This window comes from Camarhynchus parvulus, chromosome 1 (assembly GCF_901933205.1).
Source record: "Camarhynchus parvulus chromosome 1, STF_HiC, whole genome shotgun sequence".
Taxonomy (NCBI): domain Eukaryota; kingdom Metazoa; phylum Chordata; class Aves; order Passeriformes; family Thraupidae; genus Camarhynchus; species Camarhynchus parvulus.
The window spans coordinates 34,700,267-34,723,174 of NC_044571.1; the positions used below are offsets into that span (position 1 = coordinate 34,700,267).

General features: G+C 39.9%; 1 protein-coding gene across 1 annotated transcript in view; it reads right to left on the minus strand.

Annotated features, from left to right (window-relative positions):
• Nucleotides 1-901: 901 nt before the first annotated feature.
• The window catches only part of P2RY8 (P2Y receptor family member 8), a 30,426-nt gene continuing 8,419 nt past the window's right edge, over nt 902-22,908 (minus strand). Inside the window, exons 3-4 of the mRNA XM_030954876.1 lie at nt 10,196-10,288; nt 902-2,048 (exon numbers count right to left, since the gene is read on the minus strand). Coding sequence (XP_030810736.1) covers nt 907-1,980 — 1,074 coding nt within the window. The 5' untranslated portion in view covers nt 1,981-2,048; nt 10,196-10,288 and the 3' untranslated portion in view covers nt 902-906. The remainder of the gene's footprint in view (nt 2,049-10,195; nt 10,289-22,908) is intronic.

Below are 22,908 nucleotides of genomic sequence, written 5' to 3' on the forward strand. Positions count from 1 at the left end.
AGTCTGGTTTATAATCTACACCATCTCTGTAAGGAAGAAAACATCACTCCCCAGGCACTATGTAAAGCTAAATTCTGCTGAGGGGGATGGTTCTTCTATGTGTAGCCTTTTCACATTGTTGAAAATGACCAGTTGATACTAACCCCATACAAGCAGCATTGGTACTGTAATAGGTTAATGTGGGAAGGTCTGTTACCTTAAATAAACTGCTCCCCACAGTCCTGAGAAATTAATAACTTCAAGAAGTGCAGCTGTATTTGCAAACGTTGTTAGCTTTCCTTTCATTGTATGAGATGTTTTGCTGTATAAGATTGAAATAAATAAATAATATGAGTCAACCTAACCTTTTCAAGTGTCAGTGTGGTTTGACTCTGAAAAGCAGTTGGGGGAGTGTTGTGGTGATTTCACAGTGGCTCTGCATTATGCATTAATGGTGAAATACCATGCTACTTTTATTCTTTCTTTTATAAAAATACAACATCAGAGAAGGAAATATAATCAAAAAGCAAAAACAAACCACATTCTTTGGAAAAACAACTCAGTTACTCCCAAACCAGCTTTGATGTATGCTCTACTTCATGTACAGTAATGTTTCACATTCACCGAGAATTGCAAGTCTTTGGTTAACTATAGTACAACCTGAGAGTAACCGTTCTAAACCTATCCCTTGGTCTTATGCAGCAAGGCTATTTCCAGGCTAACCCTGCTTGATTTGCTTCAGTGCCTTCTTGAATAAATTCAATTCCTTTAGCACTTCCGTGACCAGAAAATCCTGAAATGCAATTTAAGTACAGCTTGAGTTCTGTCACTGGAGCAAGGTATTTTGAGCATGGCCTTTCAAAAGGAAATATTTTCTGTGTCAACTCATTAGTTTCACAGATGTCTTTCTTCTGAGAATATCTAAAGCTAAAAAACACTTTCCTGCCTTTGCAAATTGATCCTTACTCCCTCTAACCCATCCATAGGTCCGCTTGACATCGATCTGGCTGACATGGTCCTGCCAGAGAATAAACTTTCCCTTCTGTTTTCCAAGCTGTCGCTGAGCGGTACCTTAGGGCGAAACAATTGCATGAATTTCTGGTAAAATTCTTTTGATGCAAAATAATAAATGAAGGGATCTATGCAATTGTTGAAGCAACTGAGGCACAAGGTGAGCTTGTAGGCAGGGTACAAACTGTGGTTGTAAAATAGGCGGCTGATCATATGTGCAAGTAGGATGAAGTTATTGGGGGCAAAGCAAGTGACGAAGGACAGAAGGACAATTGTCGCCAGGTATATGGATCTAGTCTTTTGCTTATTGCCATATCTGCTTGATGTCTGAATTAGCTTCCTAATGATACCAATGTAGCATCCAACTGTTACAACAAAAGGGATCAGAAACAGCACAACAAATAAAGTGAGGAGAAAGGCTACCCAAGCTGCAAAGTTGGGCAGCATATTCCATTTAAGGACATCAAAACAGGTTATAATCCCTAATTCTTTCACTTCATAGGTCAGGTCTGTAGTTTCTAGTGGGTAGAAGGCTAGTAGCAAGGCAAACCACATAGCTAGGCAGGCAGCCAAGGCATATCTTTTTCTTCTCCACTTGATCAACTTCAAGGGGTGTACCACACCCATGTACCGCTCCATGCTGATAAAGGTCATGGTCAGTATGGAAGAATACATGTTGGAATAGAACATCACTGTCACAAGGCTGCAAAGAGTCTTGCCAAATGTCCAGTGATTGCTTTGGAGGTGATAATAAATCTGGAAGGGGAAACATAAGGCCAGCATAAGGTCCGTGATGCTTAAGTTGATCATGAAAATAACAGAAGGTGTTTTGGGTTTGATGTGCCAACAGAGCACCCAAAGGGAGAACAAATTGCCAGGGATGCTGACCAGAGCCACCACTGTATACACAATTGGGAGAGTGATGGAGACTGTTTTATTCTGGAGCATTGATAGTGTCAAATCGTCCAGGTGGGATTCGTTTTTAACCATTTTTCATAAGTGGCTTGTTGATCCCTGTAAGCCAGCTGGATCATATCATGAACACTTGGCTTGAAAACCTAGAGGAGAAATGTCAAGTGAGAAAAACAATATGTCAAAGCAGAAATTTAGGACATGAATCATGTATTAATCAACTAAAAAAATTCTTTAGTTTGACAGATTTTCCTTGAATGCACTCAATCCATTAAAATTACTTCCTGAAAAGTCTTGCCTCCCTTCAAATCACCATAATGTTTTACCAATCTGACTTCTTCCTATCTTGGAGCAGCTACCTCTCCCTGGTGAATGGTTTTCTGATACTTAGAATCACAGAATCATTAAACTTGACAAAGACATCCAAGATCATGGCATCTTTGAGCAAACATCACCATGTCAGCTGATTATGAAGAACCCCTGGGTTCTTCTCCACTGGGCAGCTTCCCAGCCACTCTGCCCCAAGCTTGTAGTGCTGTGTGGGGTTCTTGTGACCCAAGGGCAGGACTTGGCATTTTGCCTTATTGAACCTCACACCATTGACCTTGGCCCATCAATCCCTCTCACTCTGTAGTCTATTCATTATCACATCTCCTATATTACTGTAACATAAGGAAAATCACATATCACAAGTTGACATTCAATTTATGTCTGCGTGAGAACACTAGTCCATAGATTGTCTGTGAGCTAAATGCATTGCATCTACTCTAGATGTCATAACCTTGATTTCTGTAGTGCACAGTATCTTCTGACATTTTTTCCCCACAACTAAACTGTGATCCATTTCAAATTAGGTGTGGATTTTAATTTTTTTTTTGCTTTTTTTTCAATTTAGGGAAAGGAAAACATGCATTCAATGACTCTTGCTATATTTATAATATAAAAAGAATATAAGGAAAGAAACATGAGAACCAGGGACAGATTGCAATTGCTTGGACTGGTTTACAGGCCGGAGAAGCACTCTTCTATCAAGAAAAAAAAAAACTATTGAGCTTCAGTTTCTGCAAAATATGTTAGTTAAAAATGTTCTGTTTGCAGCTGTCTTATTCTGTAATTCTGCAAGATTACTTTCAGTTTTGCAGTCTGCAAAGCAGACCCATGCTTTCACTGTCTGCTTTTCATAGATCTTTCTTGGCAGATGCAATAGCTCATGGTTTAGTGTATTTATTTTAAGCAGCATGGAAGCATTCAGCAGCTGCAGGACAGAACTCACACCTCAATGTGTGTGCTTGCTTTCCTTAAGCTGTGAGTACAGGGGGGCAATTTCACAAAAGTACAACATTGAAAAAGTGAAGAAATGGCAACAAATGCCCAAAAAGGCAGAGGATAGATTTACAGTAGCTTCTGCAAAGAGTTATAATAAGGGCTGAAGAGGTGCCAGGCCAAGTCAGCTGATAACTATGGGCACATCTCTACTACTTAATTACAGGCAGAATGGGTTCAGGCACACTCCTGCTTGTGGACTCTCATCACCTGCATGGTTTATTCCAAGCATCTTGTTGCAAGACGGCCCTGCTGTAGGAGGTTAGATTAAAAAACATGTTGGTGTCACTTAACCTGATATCTTGTTTAAAAAGAGCTTTAGTTTGTGTGCTCATAGGCCATGAGCAATGCAACCAGTCAGTCCTCAAAGAGCTCATCCCACATTGCTGAGAAACTCTATAGTTTCTGGAAATAATAATTCTGACAAAAAACTGTACTTTCTGAGAGAGGCTTTTACTGAAAAACTTGTTTTCTGAACCATTGATGATTCCTGGGACCTGGCAAATGTGAAGTCTCTACTGGAGGCTGCAGTGCAGTAAAGAGATAATCAACTGAGAAAAACCCGACTGCAGATCCAGAAAAAGGTACAGCTACAGCAGCAAGCAGCTCAGTGGGGGCTTATTAAAGTTCTTTCTTGATCTGATATATTTGACAATAGTGTTTTAAATGTCAGCTAAAAATATTTAGAAGTGGTGAGAGTCAGTATCAAGAAAGTTGTATTGATTAATGTTGCTTCCAGCTGAGTTGTTGGAATCCTAGATAAAGGAACAAGAAAATAGGAATTTCAACGAAATCAGAGATGGACATATATCATGCACATGACACAGAGCAAGCATGTTTCAGGTAGTGATCATCATATGGGCACAATTGCAAAAAGCCCTTTGAGCCAAATCTGTTGCAAATGAAATTCAAATCTTATCAGGGGAGATCTATCAAGATTGAAACCAATTCTTCATTTTTCAGGCTAACTTGAAAAAGCACTCACTGTCACATAACTCTGGGAAAAAAGCCTTAATGCTCTCTATTTCAATCCATCTGTCTGTGACTTAGCATAGCAAATGTTTATTAAGTCTGTTGCCTCAAAAATCCTGCTCAAGTAGCACCCCTTTGTGGCTAAAAACTCTATACTTCTCAAAACAAACAGAAAATTGTTGTCTATATCAGAGTTACCACAGAGCTCTAATAATATAGAGCAAGTGAAAGATATTTGCTTTCACAGGCCCCTAGAAGCTATTCCTATAGAAATTACAGGTACTTGGGAAAGTAGGAATATAGGTAAAAATTTCCATTATATCTATCACACTGGTCATAAAGCTATCTAATATGTCTCACATTTTGGTTTGTTTTAATCTCAAATGTATTTTCTTCTGTACTTGCTTTTTTCTGAGAGAGCATCTTGATAAGAAGGAGATAAGAAATGCATGCCTAGATGCTGCCAAATGCAAAACAGTGTCAGCATTCACAGCCTGACTAAAGGTGAATTTTATGCACTCATGGAACGCTACTGTCAGTAAAACAGAAGTGCCTCCAAATGCAGGCACATTTTGAATTGGAGTTGAAAGACACCAGACTTACTGATTATGTGCCTGACAAGAGCTTTCCAAAGAGGGTAGGTCTCCTTGACATCGTTTTTGGTAATGAAGATGTCCATCGCAATGAGCAGAAGAATGATGGGTGGTTCCTTTAGAGTCTTCTGCAGGGGAGAAGGGGGCATGCAAAGCACACAAGACTGATGTTGCATGTCATTCGTGAGGGCAGATAGCCTCCTCAGGAAATGTGGATACAGAAAAACCTCCTAATTTCATCTTTCCTTTTGCCAGATTCTCTGACACTAATCCTGAATTCCTTGTCAGGAAAGCCTGGACTAGAAGAAATTCCTGCTCTAATTCACCCTTACTTGTGATGATTTGCTTTTTAAATGCCCAGGTGTGTGGGGTTTGGCTGGAATGGAGCCAATTTTCTTCACAGTGGCTTGTATGAGACTATTTTTTGGATTTGTGCTAAACACAGAGTTGACAATAGAGAGATATTTTTGTTATTGCTGTGCAGTGCTTACACAGAGCCACCACACTGCTTTTTGTAGTGCCATGCTGGCAAGGAGGTTGGGGATACACGAGAGGCTGGGAGGAGACACAGACAGACAGGTAGCCCAAACGGACCAAAGGGATATTCCATTACCTGTATATAAAGTAGAGGGAAGGAGGAGGAAGGGGGGACCATTTGCAGTGATGGTGATTGTCTTCCCAAGTAACCCTTTCATGTGATGGGGCCCTGCTTTTCTGGAGATGGCTGAACACCTGTCAGCCCATGGGAAACAGCAAATTAATTCCTTGTTTTACTTTGTTTGTGTGCATGGCTTTTGTTTTTCTTATTAAATTGTCTTTTTCTCAACCCACAATTTTTCTTCCTTTTACCCTTTCAAATCTCTCCCCAACCTGCCTAGTGGGGGAGGTGAGCAAGTGACTGTGTGGGGTTTGGCTGCTGGCTAGACTGAAACTACAACAGCAGGTTAAGCTTCTGGAACCACAATGTACCACTCCCATTCCTGCGTCTGTTGGGGTTTAGTTAACACTGTGTTTACATTTTCATCAGGTTCAGGGTAACTGTGTCCTTCCCCCACTGCACCCCCAGTCTCTGTCTCTCTAGTGGTTTAATTTGTAAATGTAATACATCGAGAGAGAAAAGAATCCCTCTTTAGAGGTTTAAAATTAGACTCCTCTTACATTTTATGAGCTTTTTCCATCCAACTTCAGCTTTACAACAGAATTCAAATCAGTGAAGCTTGCACGGATTTTAAAACATACACCCTAAGCTATTGTTTCGTATGCATAATTTTTCAAAATATAGTTCTGTTACATAAATTTCCCTGTTAGAAATACATGCTTTTTCTTTAATTTTGGGAGACCTGTATTTAAAATACGACAGACCAATGGACATACTGAAACAAAAAGTAAATAAGGATTCTTCAAGTGACATGATCCAGTCTTAGAGACATTTATATCAGTCCTCAAGCTTGTGACATAGAAGGAGAAATGTTAAGCTTTTCTGCTTGCCTGATTTCTGAAACATTTAGTAGATGGATGTATATTAGTCTCATATTAAGTACTAAGCCTCTGGAGTAATGCTCACTAAATCCATGTAAGATTTTTTTTGCTACTGTTTGTACTCACTGGCTCGTGGCACTCTGCACAAAAAACTCACTTGGAAATTCAATGGCATCATGTTTTCATCTAAGCTGCAACCATAAGCTACGGTGACAGCTGCTTAATGCTTTTCCGATAGGAAGGAGGATTTCATTCCCTTCAATTGACAAAAGATGATAAATAAAACATTTAAGGGTTTACTGAAAATCAAACAGTAAAAAAATCACAAGATATGTGTTGCTTCTTTGCTGTGGAAGAAGAACAGTAGAGATGTCTCTATTTTTAGAGAACTGCTAAATTAAGCTGATGTGATTTCTCTCTTACATCTATTATCTTCCTGTTCTCAGCATCAAGCACACCTGTGAAAAAGACTGAAAAGCCCTTGAGTGAAGTCAAAATGAAAATTGCCGATTTATAAAAAGATTGAGATTTTCTTTCTGATTTGAGAGAGAAAAATAACTCTTAAAATATATCCCGCAGCAGAAAGCCTTTCAAAACTTACTGTGTTTCATAATTTTTGGTTCACTACCTGTCAAAGCACTATTGCATAGGGGAAAAGAGTTCTTATTTCATAAATTCTTTGATATTGTTACACTTTTAGAAAGACACCCTTCTAGCTGAAGAATATAGGATTGCATGTTTCAGATTACAAGTAAAACAAGCTGAAATGCAATTTCAACTCAATTGCAAATAGATTTAGAATGAAGCAAGGTGAAAGCACAGATTTTATTGCAAGCACTTAGAAAAACCCTATTAATAGTTTTTCACAAATGCAAGTGTAGCTGAAGAATGTATTTTGTTTTTTCTCAAAAGACTGCTTTTAGTATATTTTAATTTTACATTATTTTTTGCTTACTCAGTTTGATTACAAAGCAGTAACAAGAGCTAAAGGGTTAGGATAGTTTATGTCTACCTAATGGTAGATAAAACTAGAGACAGCTTGGGGGTTCTCAGTATGGAGTGCTCCTGCTGGGTTTTCAACCTGTGTGAATTACTACTGAGATGAGTAAAAGCCCATAAAACAAATGCTTAATTTCTATTGTAGACTGAGTGTGAGGAGAAGAAGGAGTCAGGAAGGTAAAGAGCCAAGAGTTGGTTGGTTGTCTTGAGCTATGGGAAAAGTGACAAACACTTTGATATTTAAATAAAGTAAGGGGTTTTAATATGAAGAACAAGAAGTGCCCTTTTGTAACACATCTCAATTACAGTTCCTAAAGCATCATTCATGCGATTCAGAGAAACACTTCTGCAAATGTTCAAGTTCACCAAACTGAGCAATGTAAATGAGTCCATCGCTGTCTGAATGTTTCCTAAACAGAACATGGGCCTTACCGAAAGGGGCTGCAGGTTTTGTACTGATGGTTCTTTCTCACCCTTGCAATAAACTTTCATGCAAATTTTAGCTGGCAGTGTTACATCTCTACATCTCTAAAAGCCAAGAGTTTGGTTCACTCAGTGAAGATGTGAACCTAAGTCTTCTAAGAAATTTCTTTGTATTTGGGCTTCCTTGTTCTTTTAGCTGATTTGCCTTCCTATTGTTCTATTCTGAGTATCATTATCACAAAGGTCAGAAACCGTTGCCAAGCCTTAGTTATGTTATCACAAAGGCAGTATTTGATGTTTTAGCTTACCTTCTTTTGGGAAATGGCACTTCTACCCTCTGTGCGCTTGTATGTGCAAGCATTACTGAGCAGAGAAAAAAAATCTGAAGGCGTCGAACTAGCTATGATATTCCTGACCTTCCATGCCATTTAGCTTTTAAAAAACCCTGTTCTTTATTTCTTATTTTTCACTAAAGATCACTCAGATAAAGGACATAAGTAAACCATTTGTATACCTTCACTGCAAAAGCTGGCATATATTTTACAATGAAAAAGTTAAGCTATACTCATTATGTTAATCAAAAACTCTTTCAGACACAAATGTCAGTCTTTATCTTAGTACACACAGTCAAAGTAAACCCTATGGTGGTTATAGCTCTGACCTCAAACCATCAGGGCAAGGTGAAACAAGAGTGTCTTCTCTCCACAAGGATTTCACATTGAGAGGTAAAAAACCCGCTCTTTTTTCAGCAAGAAAATATAGAAACATTACCAGCTTTCATGTAGTAGAGGGGTGCATACATGTTAGAGCTTGTTAGCTGTATCATTCTAGAGAAAAACTGCTTTATTCAAAAGTGAGTAAAAATAATGTTGTCATTTCTGCCTACTAGGGAGTGCTTCTGTTCTCCAGCCTGACAGAGTAAAAGCAGGCGCTTTCCAAGATGGAACAAAAAATTTCTTACCGTGAAATTTAAAAAATACAGATGAGAGGCAAAGAAACTCCACAAGCAAATACTGCACTGAATCTTCAGAATTAGCTTAGTAGTAAAATTAAATGTACATATCTACTTTCAAATTTCCTGTGTCTGTCCTGGACTATGCAGTTTTGCTGATAGTTGAATTTTAGTTCACTTGAACCTTCATCTTTTTTAAGTATAAATCAGTAAGGTCAGGATTCTCTGCTGGAGTTAGCAACATTCACCCTGATTTAGGTGAGATTTGCATAAACACAGCCACTGTCATCTGTGTCTATGAGCCAGTTCAGAGCGAAACTCATCAGGTTCTTGGAAATAGTAAGTCTGTGGGCCAGTATTGACAAAAACCTCTCAGCATCTGAAGTATGATTTTACAGTTCAAGTGCTACTTAGATTACAAAATAAATCAGTGTGCAGTTTTCTTTACCAGTGCACAAGTCAGCCTATAAAAATGTTGTGCACAAAACCTTAGGTCATTTGAAACCCAAGTTGTGTAGCTACTGATAAATTTTGTAGGGTGGTTTAAATTTCAGTAAAAGTAAGTATCCTAAACGAGATTTGAAGAGGTTCCAACTTTTTGGCTAATACCTAAAATATTATATATATGTTGATCTTTCCTACATAAGCAGATTTTTAAGCTTAATTTTTTGAAGACAGATATTTAAAAAAATATTAGCAAAGCTAAGGCAACAGAATAGTTCAACATATCAGCTCAAGAATTTATTTTGTAGGACATAGAGCCCTCTGTGATCACTGCCCATATGCACACTTGTATTTCCCAACAGCACAAGGTAGCTTTCCTCTGGGTGAAATAATGCTATCTTGCACAGGGAGGAAGAGCCATGCAAGCAGTTCCTGAAACTGCTGATTCCTGGCAAGAAACCTTCACTTAAACGCGCCACAGTGTTTATCAGATGGTGCAGGGCCATGAACAATCAACTTGTAAACCTCCTTTAACTCCCCTGGCAGACATCCTGCACAGTGTGGAGTTATCCTGTGCCAGAGGGCACTCCTGCAGGTACCTTGGCCTTGACTTATGGCAAGATGAAGACACATGTTTTTATACAACTTTAATGAAATTGCCTGATCTAGTTGAACTTTTAATAACACATGAACTGGTTTCCTTTATAACTTTAAGTTTTAAATATTGTCTGTATCCAGGATTGACAGACAATGGCTTCTGGTCATCAACTACTTCCCTCTACAAGTAATTGCCTCACATAGCTGTTGTGAGAGTCAGAGGAAAAAGTGTAATCAATTATTTCCCTTCCGACCTCAAATTCCAGGAAAAGAATGTAACAGTTTATTGGCACAAGGCAGTTGTGGTAGAAAATATGACAGATTCCTAACAGAGAATCCCTCAATCCTCAGAAACTTGGTGGTCTTACACTGAATCTGTGTGCTCCAACTGGCATTTTGCAGCAAACAAATATATATAAGCATACACACATAAAAGCACATATGCTTTTATGCTATACACATATATGTGTACATATATTCTGTTTGAAATCTCTACTTTCTATCTTTTCACCTGTCTTTTCTGTGAAGTTCTCTTCAAGTGTTTCTTCTCCTGATCAGTCCACAAAGGAATTGAGGTGAGTTGCTGTGTGCTCTTGAAGATTATCTTTAGAGATAAAAAAAATTTAAAAAAAAGAACCTCAGATTATGTTTTTTTTTCATATTTGCAGTAAGGATATGACAGCCTGTAGCTGTTAAATGATTTAGCTTATGATTGAGCCCATAAACAGGACAGGCCGTGAATTTTTGCAGGAGTACCTGAAAGGATAATTTCATGTGGTATTTGGGAAATGTTTTGGGCAAACAATGTAGAGTAATTCGAACAGCCATATAACATATTCGGGCCTGAAATTGTAAGTAATATTTGTAGGGGTGTATCAAATAACTTGTTTGAGAGTGTAAGCTGCCTTCAGATGTGCCTTTTTCCACTGCTTCCACTAGTTGGTCTCAGTAGATTAATCTTTCTACTCCCTGAATAAATAGATGTATCCCAAAAAGCGTGTACTGGATCCATAACAACTGGTGACTGGTAAAAACGCAGGATGAATTGTTGTTCCTCCTATTAATTAAGATCTATATGAATAGGCAAAAGTCTTTCCACAGTAGGATGTGGGTATAGGTGGCCTTTCCTGCCTGGTCTTTGCTACAGCTATGGATTTATCATCCATAGAAATCTAAGTATCTATTTTAGGGTGAGTTGGAAAGTGTTTACTGTACTGGGCAGATCTCCAGTGACTGCAGTATTTGCATACGTAGTCACTTCACAGTAAATGCAGGTGTTTGAAGCTGATTCCAGCCTGTTTTAAACATCCTGTTGATTCAGATCCTGATTTCCTGGACTCCCACAGTTGCCTGGAATCTGTCAGAATCTGAGCTAGTTCACTAAAACATAATTGACTCCTTTCACACTTGGATCATCCAGCTGCACTTTTAAATGACCAGGTCAGCTTTTGTGTGAAAATAAATTGACACAAAATAGGATCAAATGCATTGTTTTACCTATATCCATCTTCTTCCACCTGTGTGTCAAAGCCTACAGTCAGTTTTACATGATCATAAGGACTCAGAATAAAAATTATTTTGTCTTCTTCTGTTCCTGCTGCAGTACTTGCCCAGCACATATCATTCAGCCCGTACTGGCAGACCATGGAATGGACTGACCACTGCTCTCCCCCCAGGTGTCTTCTGCAACGTTCTGGCAGTGAACCCCTACAGACTGGGTGTTCTCCTGATTTTCATGTCAGTTTGGAGTAATTCTCCCATCAGTGCTAGTGAAAACAGTCTTGGCTGAAAAATACGAGAGCAGTTTAGCTCTGTTGGAGCTAAACTGATGTGCACTGTGCAGCTTCTTGCATATCTTATTCTCTGCTCCCGAAAGGGTAATAGGAGCTAGATATACAGAAAGAATGAGCCTCGCTTCCTGTCAACTGCACATCTTACTGGAAGGCTTTGATACAAAAACAGGCTGCTGGAGGCACTTTGGTATGACTGGAACTGATATTGCATTCAGCCATTCTCCTGTACCTCTTGTCCATACCCACTGAAAATAGGTGACTGCATATATTTCAGGAGGAGAGGTGTGCCTGGGCTGACAAAGGGCTAGGAGGCAGAAATGTAGGCAATCCAAGGCAGTGGGAAACGTGAGCTTATTCCCTAGGACTTTGGACAATGCTTCCTTTCCAGCTTGGCCTGAAGGGACTGGTAGTTGGGGCACACCTCAGGTCATCTCCATGAGGAACCTTGCACTGTTGAAACTCTTTCCTTTGCCCAGTTTCTTTTACTGCTTATCGTCACAGATCAAAATGTGAACCCTGAATTGTACTACTGAGCTACAGATGAGCTGTATTTTTCTGGAGGGATGTTCAGTTGCTGGTGTATATGGTCACATATAAGTGGTTGTGGTCCTCTGCTAGAGAAAGTTTCTTCATTTTTTAAACAAAATATCATCACCATTCAATAGTATTCAAGCTATAGTCATGGCTGATTCTGCCTTTTAATTATGATGATATCATCTCTGGGGGCCCAATGGCATGACCAGGAAGCATTTCTCTCAGGAGCAGGCCTGTAGGTCTGGTATTCATGCAGCTCACAGAGAAGTCTGAGGCAGCTCTGTGTGTAGTATGCACAGCACCTCGGAGTTCTTTGCTTCATAGGAAGAAGCAAGATCATTCTTTTTCAGCTTGTGCAAGATCACTTTGTTCACATGTGGAAAGAACTGAAAATTGGCTTCTCTGCAAAAACTCACAGCTTATGTTGAGTATCAATAACTGCAGCTGTGCTGCTTGTGGCCGGCACAGGGCACAACATGGACTCACAAGTGCCTGAAGAGTGCAGAGCTCATCTGCCCGAAGGCAAAGTGCACAGGTAACAGGAACCTCAGAAACAACAGACTACAGGAGCAGATATGACCTAGTTTTAAAAGCAGCATCATATATGCACAAAAGGAGGAGCAAAGAGTCAACATAATTATTACTTTCTTTGTGACTTAACACTTTTTTTCTTGACTTCTCCTCAGCTTGGCAATCTGATACCAGTTAGAGATATGACTGGTAACTTACAAGAAGCAGAGATTATAAAATGGGGAGAAAAAAAAGGAAAAAGGATTTCTGAGAAAAGCTTCACCTTTAGTCCAGTATCTTTGTGACCACACTAATACAAATAGCTACAACAGGAATAGCAGCCTGAAACAACATCTGCCTCACTCCTCTTGATATCCTTGAGTACAGGTGAGACGGGAAGTCAAAGTTCAGCTTTTCAGCTGAACCTGACTCCAAGTGCCATGGTACTCAGGGTTTGGTCTTCTCTCCCATCCTCTCTGCACTTAGTTAACTTCAACGCATAAATAAGAGAGAAATTGGATTCTATCCTTGTCTAACATACTCGTTTTGCTTGGAGAAGCATGTAAGTGCCCTAACTATAGTCAGATATATGCTGATACATTATTATAATGAATGCTACCTAGGAAATAATCACAGGCAGCAGTCAAGTGTTCTGCAGCTGGTTTGTGTGGGGAGCCAGTCCAGGTCTCGCAGGCTGACACCTCAGCACCCTGGTGTTATCAGCCACTCCTCCCAGTTCTGTATCACCATCAGACTCCTCCCAGTTCTGTATCACCATCAGACTCCTCCCAGTTCTGTATCACCATTAAACACCCCAGCTAGACTCTGCTCTAAGGCAATTTTGATGACTGGTACAGTTATGCTTCAATAAGATACATATAACACTAGAGCACTAGGAGAGAGTTCTTTGGAGACAAAATTTGGGCTGTTAAGAACCCTAGAGATCTCTAAGTGATGTGCTCTGAAATACTACCACATTCCTGAACTTTCAGTGTGTAACTTGACAGCAGATACATAGAAAAATGATATAAATGCACTCAAGAATAAAGGAAATGTTTGGTGCAGATGGTACCATCAAGAAAATATGGTTTGACCTAAACTAAAATAGGGAAATTTTCTGTTACTGAAAATTAATGTTATAGCTTTTAAACTAAAAATTAGAGAGAGCCAAGTGGCACAGAAAAGTGTACAGTTCAGGATGGCACATATTTAGTGGTGGGAATGTTATTAAATGCCCTGCAATCTTAGTAAAAAGGACAGGAAAAGGTGTTAATAAAGTCCAGGAAGGAACCCGACAAACAGTTGCTACGTGTCAAGTGTGTGAAGCACATCACATAAAACAGTGAGCCACAAAAAAACCCAGATACATAAAAAAACAGTTAAATGAAAAGTGTAAAAATGCTGAGGCTGATTGCCCTGGTTTTCATCTGGGAATCTGACCTAATTTAGGCATCTGAGAAGTCTGATGACAGAAAGTGATTGTTAGGAATGGTATGGCCAAGGCACACACTGATACAGCCCTGCCAAAATGGTCCATGCTGCTTCAGGATTGTTACACAAGACAGAATTTCCATGGGCTGAAGGCTGTGACTGGAGGACTGCATCATTAATCCCATGATGAGGATGGTAAATGTGGTAGTGATGTGCTTGGGATAGAAAAATCAGCTGTGAGAACAAACAATATGGAAATAACAAAACCTTTCAAGTATCCCTAACCAAACTAGGAAAACGCACTCTGGCAATGTGTGTCTTCAGGCACATCAAACATGATTCCTTGTGGAAATCAGCTGCTCAAGACCCAGTGAGGAGGTCCTCACAAGATGAGGATTAGCACCTTTCAGCTCAGGCCTTGGCCATCCTGAGTGTCCACAGCAGCAGGAGCACTCACCTGGGGTCTTCCCTTCCCAATCAAGGCACCAAAGAGCTTTGGCCTGTAGACTATTGCAGATAAATTTCTACAGCTTGAACTCTTTCACTGAGAATTTTTAGCAAATGGCAATCTTGAAACCTGTACTCTCATGAGGGCTTCCCTATCAAAAGGTTTTGGTTCTCTTTTTCACTCTGTTGTGGTGCCACAGATTGTGAAGGAGAATTGCTGCTGGAAGCTCCTTTGCTGGCAGACACCTGATGCTTTGGCAGTGGCTGAGGTGTGATCCCAGCCATCACAGCAGCCACCTTCTCTTTGGAAACTCCAAGGATGCCCTCAGCTACGTGGGAGTAGAGACAGGATAGGCCTTTTGAAAACGCAGCCTGCTCCATAGCTCACAGTGAAGAAACATCAGCACCAACTACTTTCTCACTTCTCTTTCTGAGAACAGTAGAGGTTATCTATTTTTTACTATTGCTTATTTCCCAGCTCTGTTTTGGGACTCATTGCTCATGCTTGCTCTTGAGCAGTTCAGGGGCTCAGAGCCTTCATGGGGTTTTCCCACCGAGCTGCCAAGACTCCATGTTCTCCCCAGCCCTGCTGAAATCCCTTGGGACCTTGGCTCACTTTCTGCATGTGCACATGGCATCCAGCCAGCATCTCTGTGTGGCACCGACTCAGCAGAGGGGAGCCTGGTGGGGCATGCCAGATGAAGTCACCCGTGCTTGTGACAGCCACTGAGCAGTACAGCCTGTGGCAGGGTTTAATGTGGTTTGGCAAGCAAATGAAGAAAAATGCCAGTGTTTTGAAGCTTTTTCAGGGAACTGAAAGAAACAGACCTGAGTCCTTTTTATTTCAACATCTGAGAAAGACTTTTATAAAAACCTAAAGGCAATACTTTTCAGGAGAGCAAATTTCCTTTCTTTGTGTGTTTCTCTCTCTTACATTGCCTTATTGTCATACAAATATATAGAGAAAGAGAGAGAAAGAAAAGGAAAGGAGTTTTAAGCTTTAAAATAAATCAATTTTCTTGAGGATCGTGGTTTGATAAAGGTTGTGCATTAAATTTTCATAAAAGAGCCTGGAAAGACAAAATAAATTCTCAGAATCCCTTCTAGCCCCATCCCTCCATCTGCCCATGCAGGTGAGCAAATCATAGTGCCAACATACTAAAGATAAGAGTGCAGTGATAAAAGATGTTTCACCACACGCTGTGGGGAAAGTTTTTGACAAGTTGGGCCTAGTTTCTCAGTGTAGGTTCCTCTTTCCATTCTCCGAAATTGTTTTTAAAAAATTGCACACACAAAAAACCAACTTTCAAAAGCAGTTTCCTCAGCTCAGCCCTCCCTTCACTCCCACACCATCTCTACAGATGCTTCTTAGATGTACTATTAACTACATATAAAAGTTACTTGTGTTTGTACTGCGTAGGTTGATAATTTTTAGAGCATTCTGTTACAGCATGATGCAAACTAACCTACACAAAACCCTCAAGGCTTGTCTTTTAGTTTTGTTTACCTGTTTCTTTAAGGTTAAAGAAATCCCTTTACCAAGACCAGCAGAAAGAGAAGACCTAGCTGTTCACCAGCTCAAACTTATCCTTTCTTTTTAAAGGTTATACAATCACAACAGGAAATATTTTGAAATGGTCACATCAATCACAAGACAGAGTACTTTTTAGTCTGAACAAGTGTTTACATAAGTCCCCTATTTTTAGGTCGCATCACATGCCAACTCCTTGCCATTCCCATTTGTATTAATACTAGTTTTTTCTGGGTTTTTTTTCCCCCATTTCTTTACACACCTGATGCAAAGCAATATTTGGACAATATGCTGATTTTGCCTTAAGTCCTCAGAAGGCATCCAAATATTTTATGAATCAGTCCTTAGCAGTGGCATTCCTGACTAGTTTCCCTGTACGCTTCTGCAAAAGCAAAAGCAAACAAAACAACACAATTTGTCTCCTGCTGCCAAAACTGTCAATGAGAACATGGCAACAATACTTTGACCAGTATGTCTGTGGCCTGCCCATAATGCCACAGTATCCAAAGCAATATGACTTTCTAGATTAGAGTCAGGAGCCTCCTTACCGAACTGTATAAAAGGATCTGGCACTCCAAAACCACTTCTAAAGTGCTGGGATGAAGTGGACTGAAGGCAGCACTCACAGAGAGGTTCCTCATTATTGTTCCTGCAGAGAGCCATGTCAATAAGGAGATGAAAATGTTAATGACTTCTTTGCATCTCTTTGTGAAAAAGCCTCCTTGCAATTACAAGAGGTAGATGATTAAGAATCAGGTCTCTTCTGAGGGCTGACTGGATTGGCAAGAGTTGGCAAGACTGTAGGTGTGTTCTTGAGGATGATAGCAGAATATCTTAAATTCCAGTGCTCTCACTTGCTCAATGCCTTCTGAAAAGTAACTTTCCTAATCTCATATAATTTTTTCTTTAAATAATGCTAATATTTTTTGCACAACTCAGTTACCTTGCTGCTGATGGCTCAAGGCAGATTAGTGTCTTGCTTTGTAAATGTTACAAGAGTTATAAGGAGAACATTAAAAAAAAAAGAAATTGAGCACTTTTGAAATTGAGCACTTCCTTGAACTTTAACTGATGATATAATGAGACTTCCTAAATCAATTATCAAAATAAATAAGTATTTCTTTAGAGATAGTGGATTTTTTTTTGGCATGAATTATAATAATGTAATAATATCCTAAGAGGAAAAATCTCCACAAACTGCAGGGTACTGTAAGATTGTCTGGTTCTCAAATGACTGAATGCCTCATATTACAGAATCAATATACTATTTTGTATACTGGATTTCTGATGTCTCATTCTTGTTACTAGTGAAGCAACAGTTTAGCTGAAAACCAGGCAAAAGACTTTCTTTAGAAACTGGGTGTAAAAAGAGATTGTGGTTAGATTTGCTCAATCACAAAAAAGAAAAGAAAAAGAAAAAAGAAAAAGACAGACACAGGAGAGTAGCAAGTACCTAGAGGAGTTAAAACAGAATGTAAACCCACTGAGAGAGCCCAGTGCACCACCATCCACACCTACTCTACCTTAGGTTGTAGAAATGTAAGTTTTTGCACCTGCCTGCTACTGCCAAGTAGTTTCCATGGCCTGGTCTGAGATGTCCCCACCTCATCAGCTCATAGTTAGGCATTTCACCATGAAATACAGAAAACCAGGACACTGAACAGCAAGAAAGCTAGACAGAAACACCTTAGTCTCTGAGAAAGCTTCAGAGGAAGTGTGTGAAAACCTCCACACCCTTTGTGAGGATTTCAAGGTGATCTCTAGATACAACCACGTATTACCCCTGAAATTTTTCCTGCAGTGAGATGTTTGCCTCTGTCTTATCTCATAAAACCCAGAAGTATCCAAACCAGCAAAAAGAGTACTATTCACGCTTCCTAAATATCACACAATGGGGAAGTAGGAGATATGAATTTATTTCTCTCATCAGAGTGAGGAGATTTAAATCTACTCTCCCCCCCCACCCCCCCATCAAGCAATAGGCTTTTCTATTAGTTGATTCACAGAAAATATATAAATTACATTGAAATAGGAACTGCATTTTGGATGTCTTCTCCTCTCTAATACTAAACAAACACTAGAGTTTGTTTTTCTCACTTATGGAATTTATGTCACAGTGGTACTATGCAACCTGAAACAAATTCAGCTGCAGGAGTAAAGACAACTTGTAGATAAATAACATTATGATTAATGCATTTCTGCAAGAATGCTTGGCTCCAATTAGGCCAGGTAAACGTCCATAGTCTGTAGGGACTGCCCTAAGTATCCACAGGACTAAAGGGCACATGGCATTGACATCCTGCTTCCTTCTGTATCCCATGGAGGACTTACTTCAATAAGTGTTTTGGCAGTTTATGGTTTACTAGGTTCTCGAACTGATACAGCACAAGGAACAGTCTTCCCCCCACTCAACAACTGTGATTTCAGGCCTGCAGCCTGGGCTGGGTATTAGGATATATGGGTTTCTGAGGACTTAATGCTTGGGGTTCATAATTTTTGTAATGGCACCTTTAGCAAAAGCTGAACAGCTGAAGATGATAGTGCACTAACTAACTAAGCGAAGAGCACTGAGTGACAACAAAAGAGTATTTAGGTTCCTAAAGCCTCTTTCAGTGCTAGCATAAAGATCAGAAATTGGAAATTCCACCTGTGATGGAAATTTTCTCCTTCAGTGTTGGGTTTCAATGGATCCGAACAAGAAGGTCAGGCACATGAACAGGCAGAGGCCTGATGCTAGGCATATAATGTGAATCACAAATAAACATTTGCTTTGCTCTACCTCCTGGGATTATGCTCCTTTTGCAGAAGAATCTCTTATGCTCCTAGCTAAATCATCCATTGGTGAGCATAGTACCACACTGGATAGATGGTCTTCATCCTCTACTGTAAGAATCAATGGCAGTCAAATAAAAATACTTCCTTTTTCTGCTTTTCTTGCAGTGCCAATTGCTTTTCTCTAGTTCAAGAACTCTGGCAGATCTTCCAGAATTAACTGGCACTCAATCAGTCTTCTAGATCATGGAGTTAAAATGTCTTGCTAAACTCTTTGAGAACAGATATCCTGTCCCAGCAGACTAGGAAAGACATTCAGCATAGAAAAGCTACCTGGCTCAACTGCACATTTTAACACCCTTCCCCCAGGCAGATATAAGGTGCTTGCAGAAGTGTGTGAGGGTGAGTTTGGTAGGTGTGTGTGATGCTTTCACTGCAAATTGCCTGGCTGAGTGTTTGTGTATCTCTTCCCCCTGCGACAGGCAGGGGTGAAGTAGAGCTGTTTCCAGTTGAACAAAAATTCCTGAATTCCTGCATTGTTTAGATGGATGATCTCATGATGATGAGCTTCAGCCTACAGGGGTATAGGTATCTACTTGCTCTACATCTTGCTAAGATCCTTTACACATTCCCCCTTCCTGGCTGGAGTGGGAGAAGAACAGTAGAAAGATCCCATACTTACACTGACTGCATTTTCTGCCAAGGGTGGCAAATTACACAGGGAAATACCTAGGAAGCCAGGCCAGAGAAAAGGACTCCAGTGAGAATGAAAGCTGTGTTCATGGAGATATAACAAGGCTCAGGCTGGTCTCAGAGCAAAGATCAATCCAATGTTTTTTTAACAGAACAAGGCTCACAGGACATACATGGAGACGATCACACACACCTTCTTGTGCCAGCACGAGACCTCAGCTATCTCTTGTGACATCCTGTCATTGCTGGCATGACTAACTCCTATCAGTGGCTATGGGGGTACATCACTGTGAAGGACAAGGTTTGCGGAAAGCAGCAGATGATCAAGTCATTTTCAGTGTTGTGTGGTGACCATACGATGCTATCTGTGATGCAGGCTGTCAAAATAAAACTGTCAGAAGGATGAATGGGAGGACTACAAGATTTTCAGTGGTAAAAGACTGACACAACCTCTCCCACACTCCTAGCAAACTGTTGTCAACTCTTCAACTCTATCTTGCTGTTCTGATGAAAAGCTACCCTAAAGTTTGCTTGGCTTTCATAATCCCAGTTGGTTGGAAGGATGGACAGATCAACTTATTCATAGACTGGAAATTAAGAAGAAAGGCACACGTAGAGATCCCCTATTAAAGAGTTAAGAGGAAGGGAGGAGAAATAAGGAAGTAGTGGTTGAAACAATCTGCTTTTAAGAAAAGAGAAAGGTTAAGAAATACTTGATAACATTTTAAATGGTGTATAAACAACACAGAAGAGCCCCAACCTAGGTGTTTTCATTTTTTTTCCCCTGGAGGTGTGGGTGTTCATAACTAGTGGAAACTGCAATGAGAACTTCAGAATTGGAAACACTACACTTTTAGCCAAAAAAAAAAGCAGTTTTCTTACCCACCAGACTGAAACATGAAGTGAAGAGATTATTTCTAATAAGGAGAAGAGAGGTTGGTTTCCAAACCATTTCAGTGAAGGGTAGCACATTTTTTTTTCTATCTAGTTATTTAATTTGAGAATGAGTGGATCAAAAGTATGTAAAACAGAGCAAGCACATTAAAACCCTTCATGAGGTTTACCACAAAGGACACTGAGACAGTCAGTGTCAAAAAATAAATACAAACTGATTTGCAAAGAACATTTACATACTCTGTAATTCTGATCTGAGATCTCTGTTGGCTTTTAAAAAACTGTACCATATTTGGCTGTTTCTCCACTGGGGAAATACTCTTGTCATTTACCATGATCGACAGTAGTGATTCAGTAGCAATGCAATCTTTGTAGCCCTAACATATAAAAAAATTAATGCATGAGACACGTTGCAGACGTATTCAAAAAAGTGCTGTCATTTGCAATTGTCTGTATGTAGGGCCTTGCCAAAATCTGTGACATCATTTCTCACCACTGTGAGTTGTTGTGGAAAGGATTTAGATTAAGGATGGTTTAGGACTAATTAATTTCGTAAGTGAAATAAATGTGAATAAAATAAATATAAAATAAATAGATAAAATTGAAAACATTTAATTTTGATGTTCAAAACTATTTAGAAGTTTAATTACTGCAAGCTTAACCTTCTGCTTCTATATAATCCCATTTAACTCTGAACATGAAACAGTAAGGCAGTGAGTAACAGTCTGCGAGATATTTATTTATCAGCACTGCTGTGAGTTATTTATCTTTGATGCCTTTGATGGCTACACATCAAGAGACTTAAGCTTTGGCTCAGATCTGAAAAAGGAAATAAGCCCCCACAAGTCTTTACAGCACATTTCTCTGGAGGAGGGGGGAGAGCACTGAGACAATAATGTCCATGCAGAAAGCTCAGCCTGAACCTATTGTCACCCCCAGAAGAAAGTAAAGGGATACAGTGACACTGGGCTGCAGAAATGGAAGCTGAGGGCTAGGGCTCATTGGAGCACACTGGATATAACAGAGAAAACCTACACTGAGATGCTGGGCCAGGCAATTCTTTCTCTGAGTCAGTCAATGAACGCTATTTACAGAAACCAGCTGGGCTGCTTAGACTTAGAGGTGAAAGACTCTGGTATTTCAGTACACTTTCTTACCAGACAAATGAAGTCTGTGGGTGAGCATGTAGCCTCATCTGTAGGGGAAGGATGTTATACAGGACAATCCAGAAGGGAATGTCCTGGGTAACTGTCAGCCAGAACAGGTATCACACATTTGTTCATTTTATCCTTAACATAGAAGCAAGAATGTAAATAAAACCCAGAGAGCCACTGAGCCCAGCTGCTGTCCAGTTTTGTCTGAAAAGGATCTTTGGCCTGTGTACATGAGTCTATTTTTCTCCTCTCTCTTTTTCTCAAAAAATGTGAATTGGCTGGATGAAAGCCTGAAATTCAGACATTTATAATTCCACCTAATGTTTTTTAGCTCCTCTCCCTGATTAGTGCAACTGCTTATGGTTTTCTGTGTGTAATGGTCGTAATAATTCAGGAGAAGTTTGTAGGTCTGTGCAATGGCAATAAGGAAAACATTCATTATGTAATATTTCACTGCAATTCATAGTAAGAAAACAGACCAGTGTTTTCTACTGTTTCCACAGTCACTGGATCCATACATGCTGGTGTTATCTCCCCTTGCCGGGAAGTGCCACTGTCTCATCCTCACTGTTCAAAATGCCTTTCACTTAGTGCTTTTTTCTGTCTGGGGTCAAAACAAGAAAAATGTAGCTCAGAATAGAAGACAAAGTATTTCTTGTGGATGCAAATATCAGTCTGCAAATCTTGCACCAAATCCTGCTTGACCCAACATGTGACAGACCTTATTTATGAATGAACCATATATTTATCTTCCATTGAAGGAAGTGAAAGCATCTAGCATTCAGTCCTCTTGGGCCCATAGCTGGACACCAAAATATCTTTAATATATAAGCATGGCTTTATTTCTAATACCTGGCACACTTTGAATTTCTGGGTGGTTCTTTGTGAACATACCCTTACTTATTTTCTTTGGATTTACTAGAAAAGTTTAACCTGATGATACATAGAAGGTGTGAACATTTTTACTTTGCTGTGGCAGGTATGGACAGGGGAGCATTTATAGCTCCTGTAGCACATTAGTGTGAACAAGAAAATCATTGGCAATGGCAAGTTGCAACACTGGAGTTTTTATTTCAAACCTGAGAAAGTCAAATCTCCAGGTGACCACATGCGCTTTTGAAGACAGCAAAGATTTTCAGTTTTATGGCCCCTTACTGCAAGAAAGACATTGAGGTCCTGGAGAATGTACAGAGAAGGACAATGGAGCCTGGAGCACAAGAACAGCTGAGGGTGCTGGGCATGTTGAGTCTGAAGAAGAGAGGAGACCTTATCACTCCCTACAAGCACCTGAAAGGAGGTTGGAGCCAGGTGGGGGTTGGTCTCTTCTCCCAAGTAACTACTGATAGGAAAAAAGGAAATGGACTCAGGTTGGCCTGTAAACCCAAGGGAGATTTAGACTGAATAATAGGAAAATTTCTTCACAGAAGGGTTGTCAGGCATTTGAACTGGCTGCCCAGGAAAATGG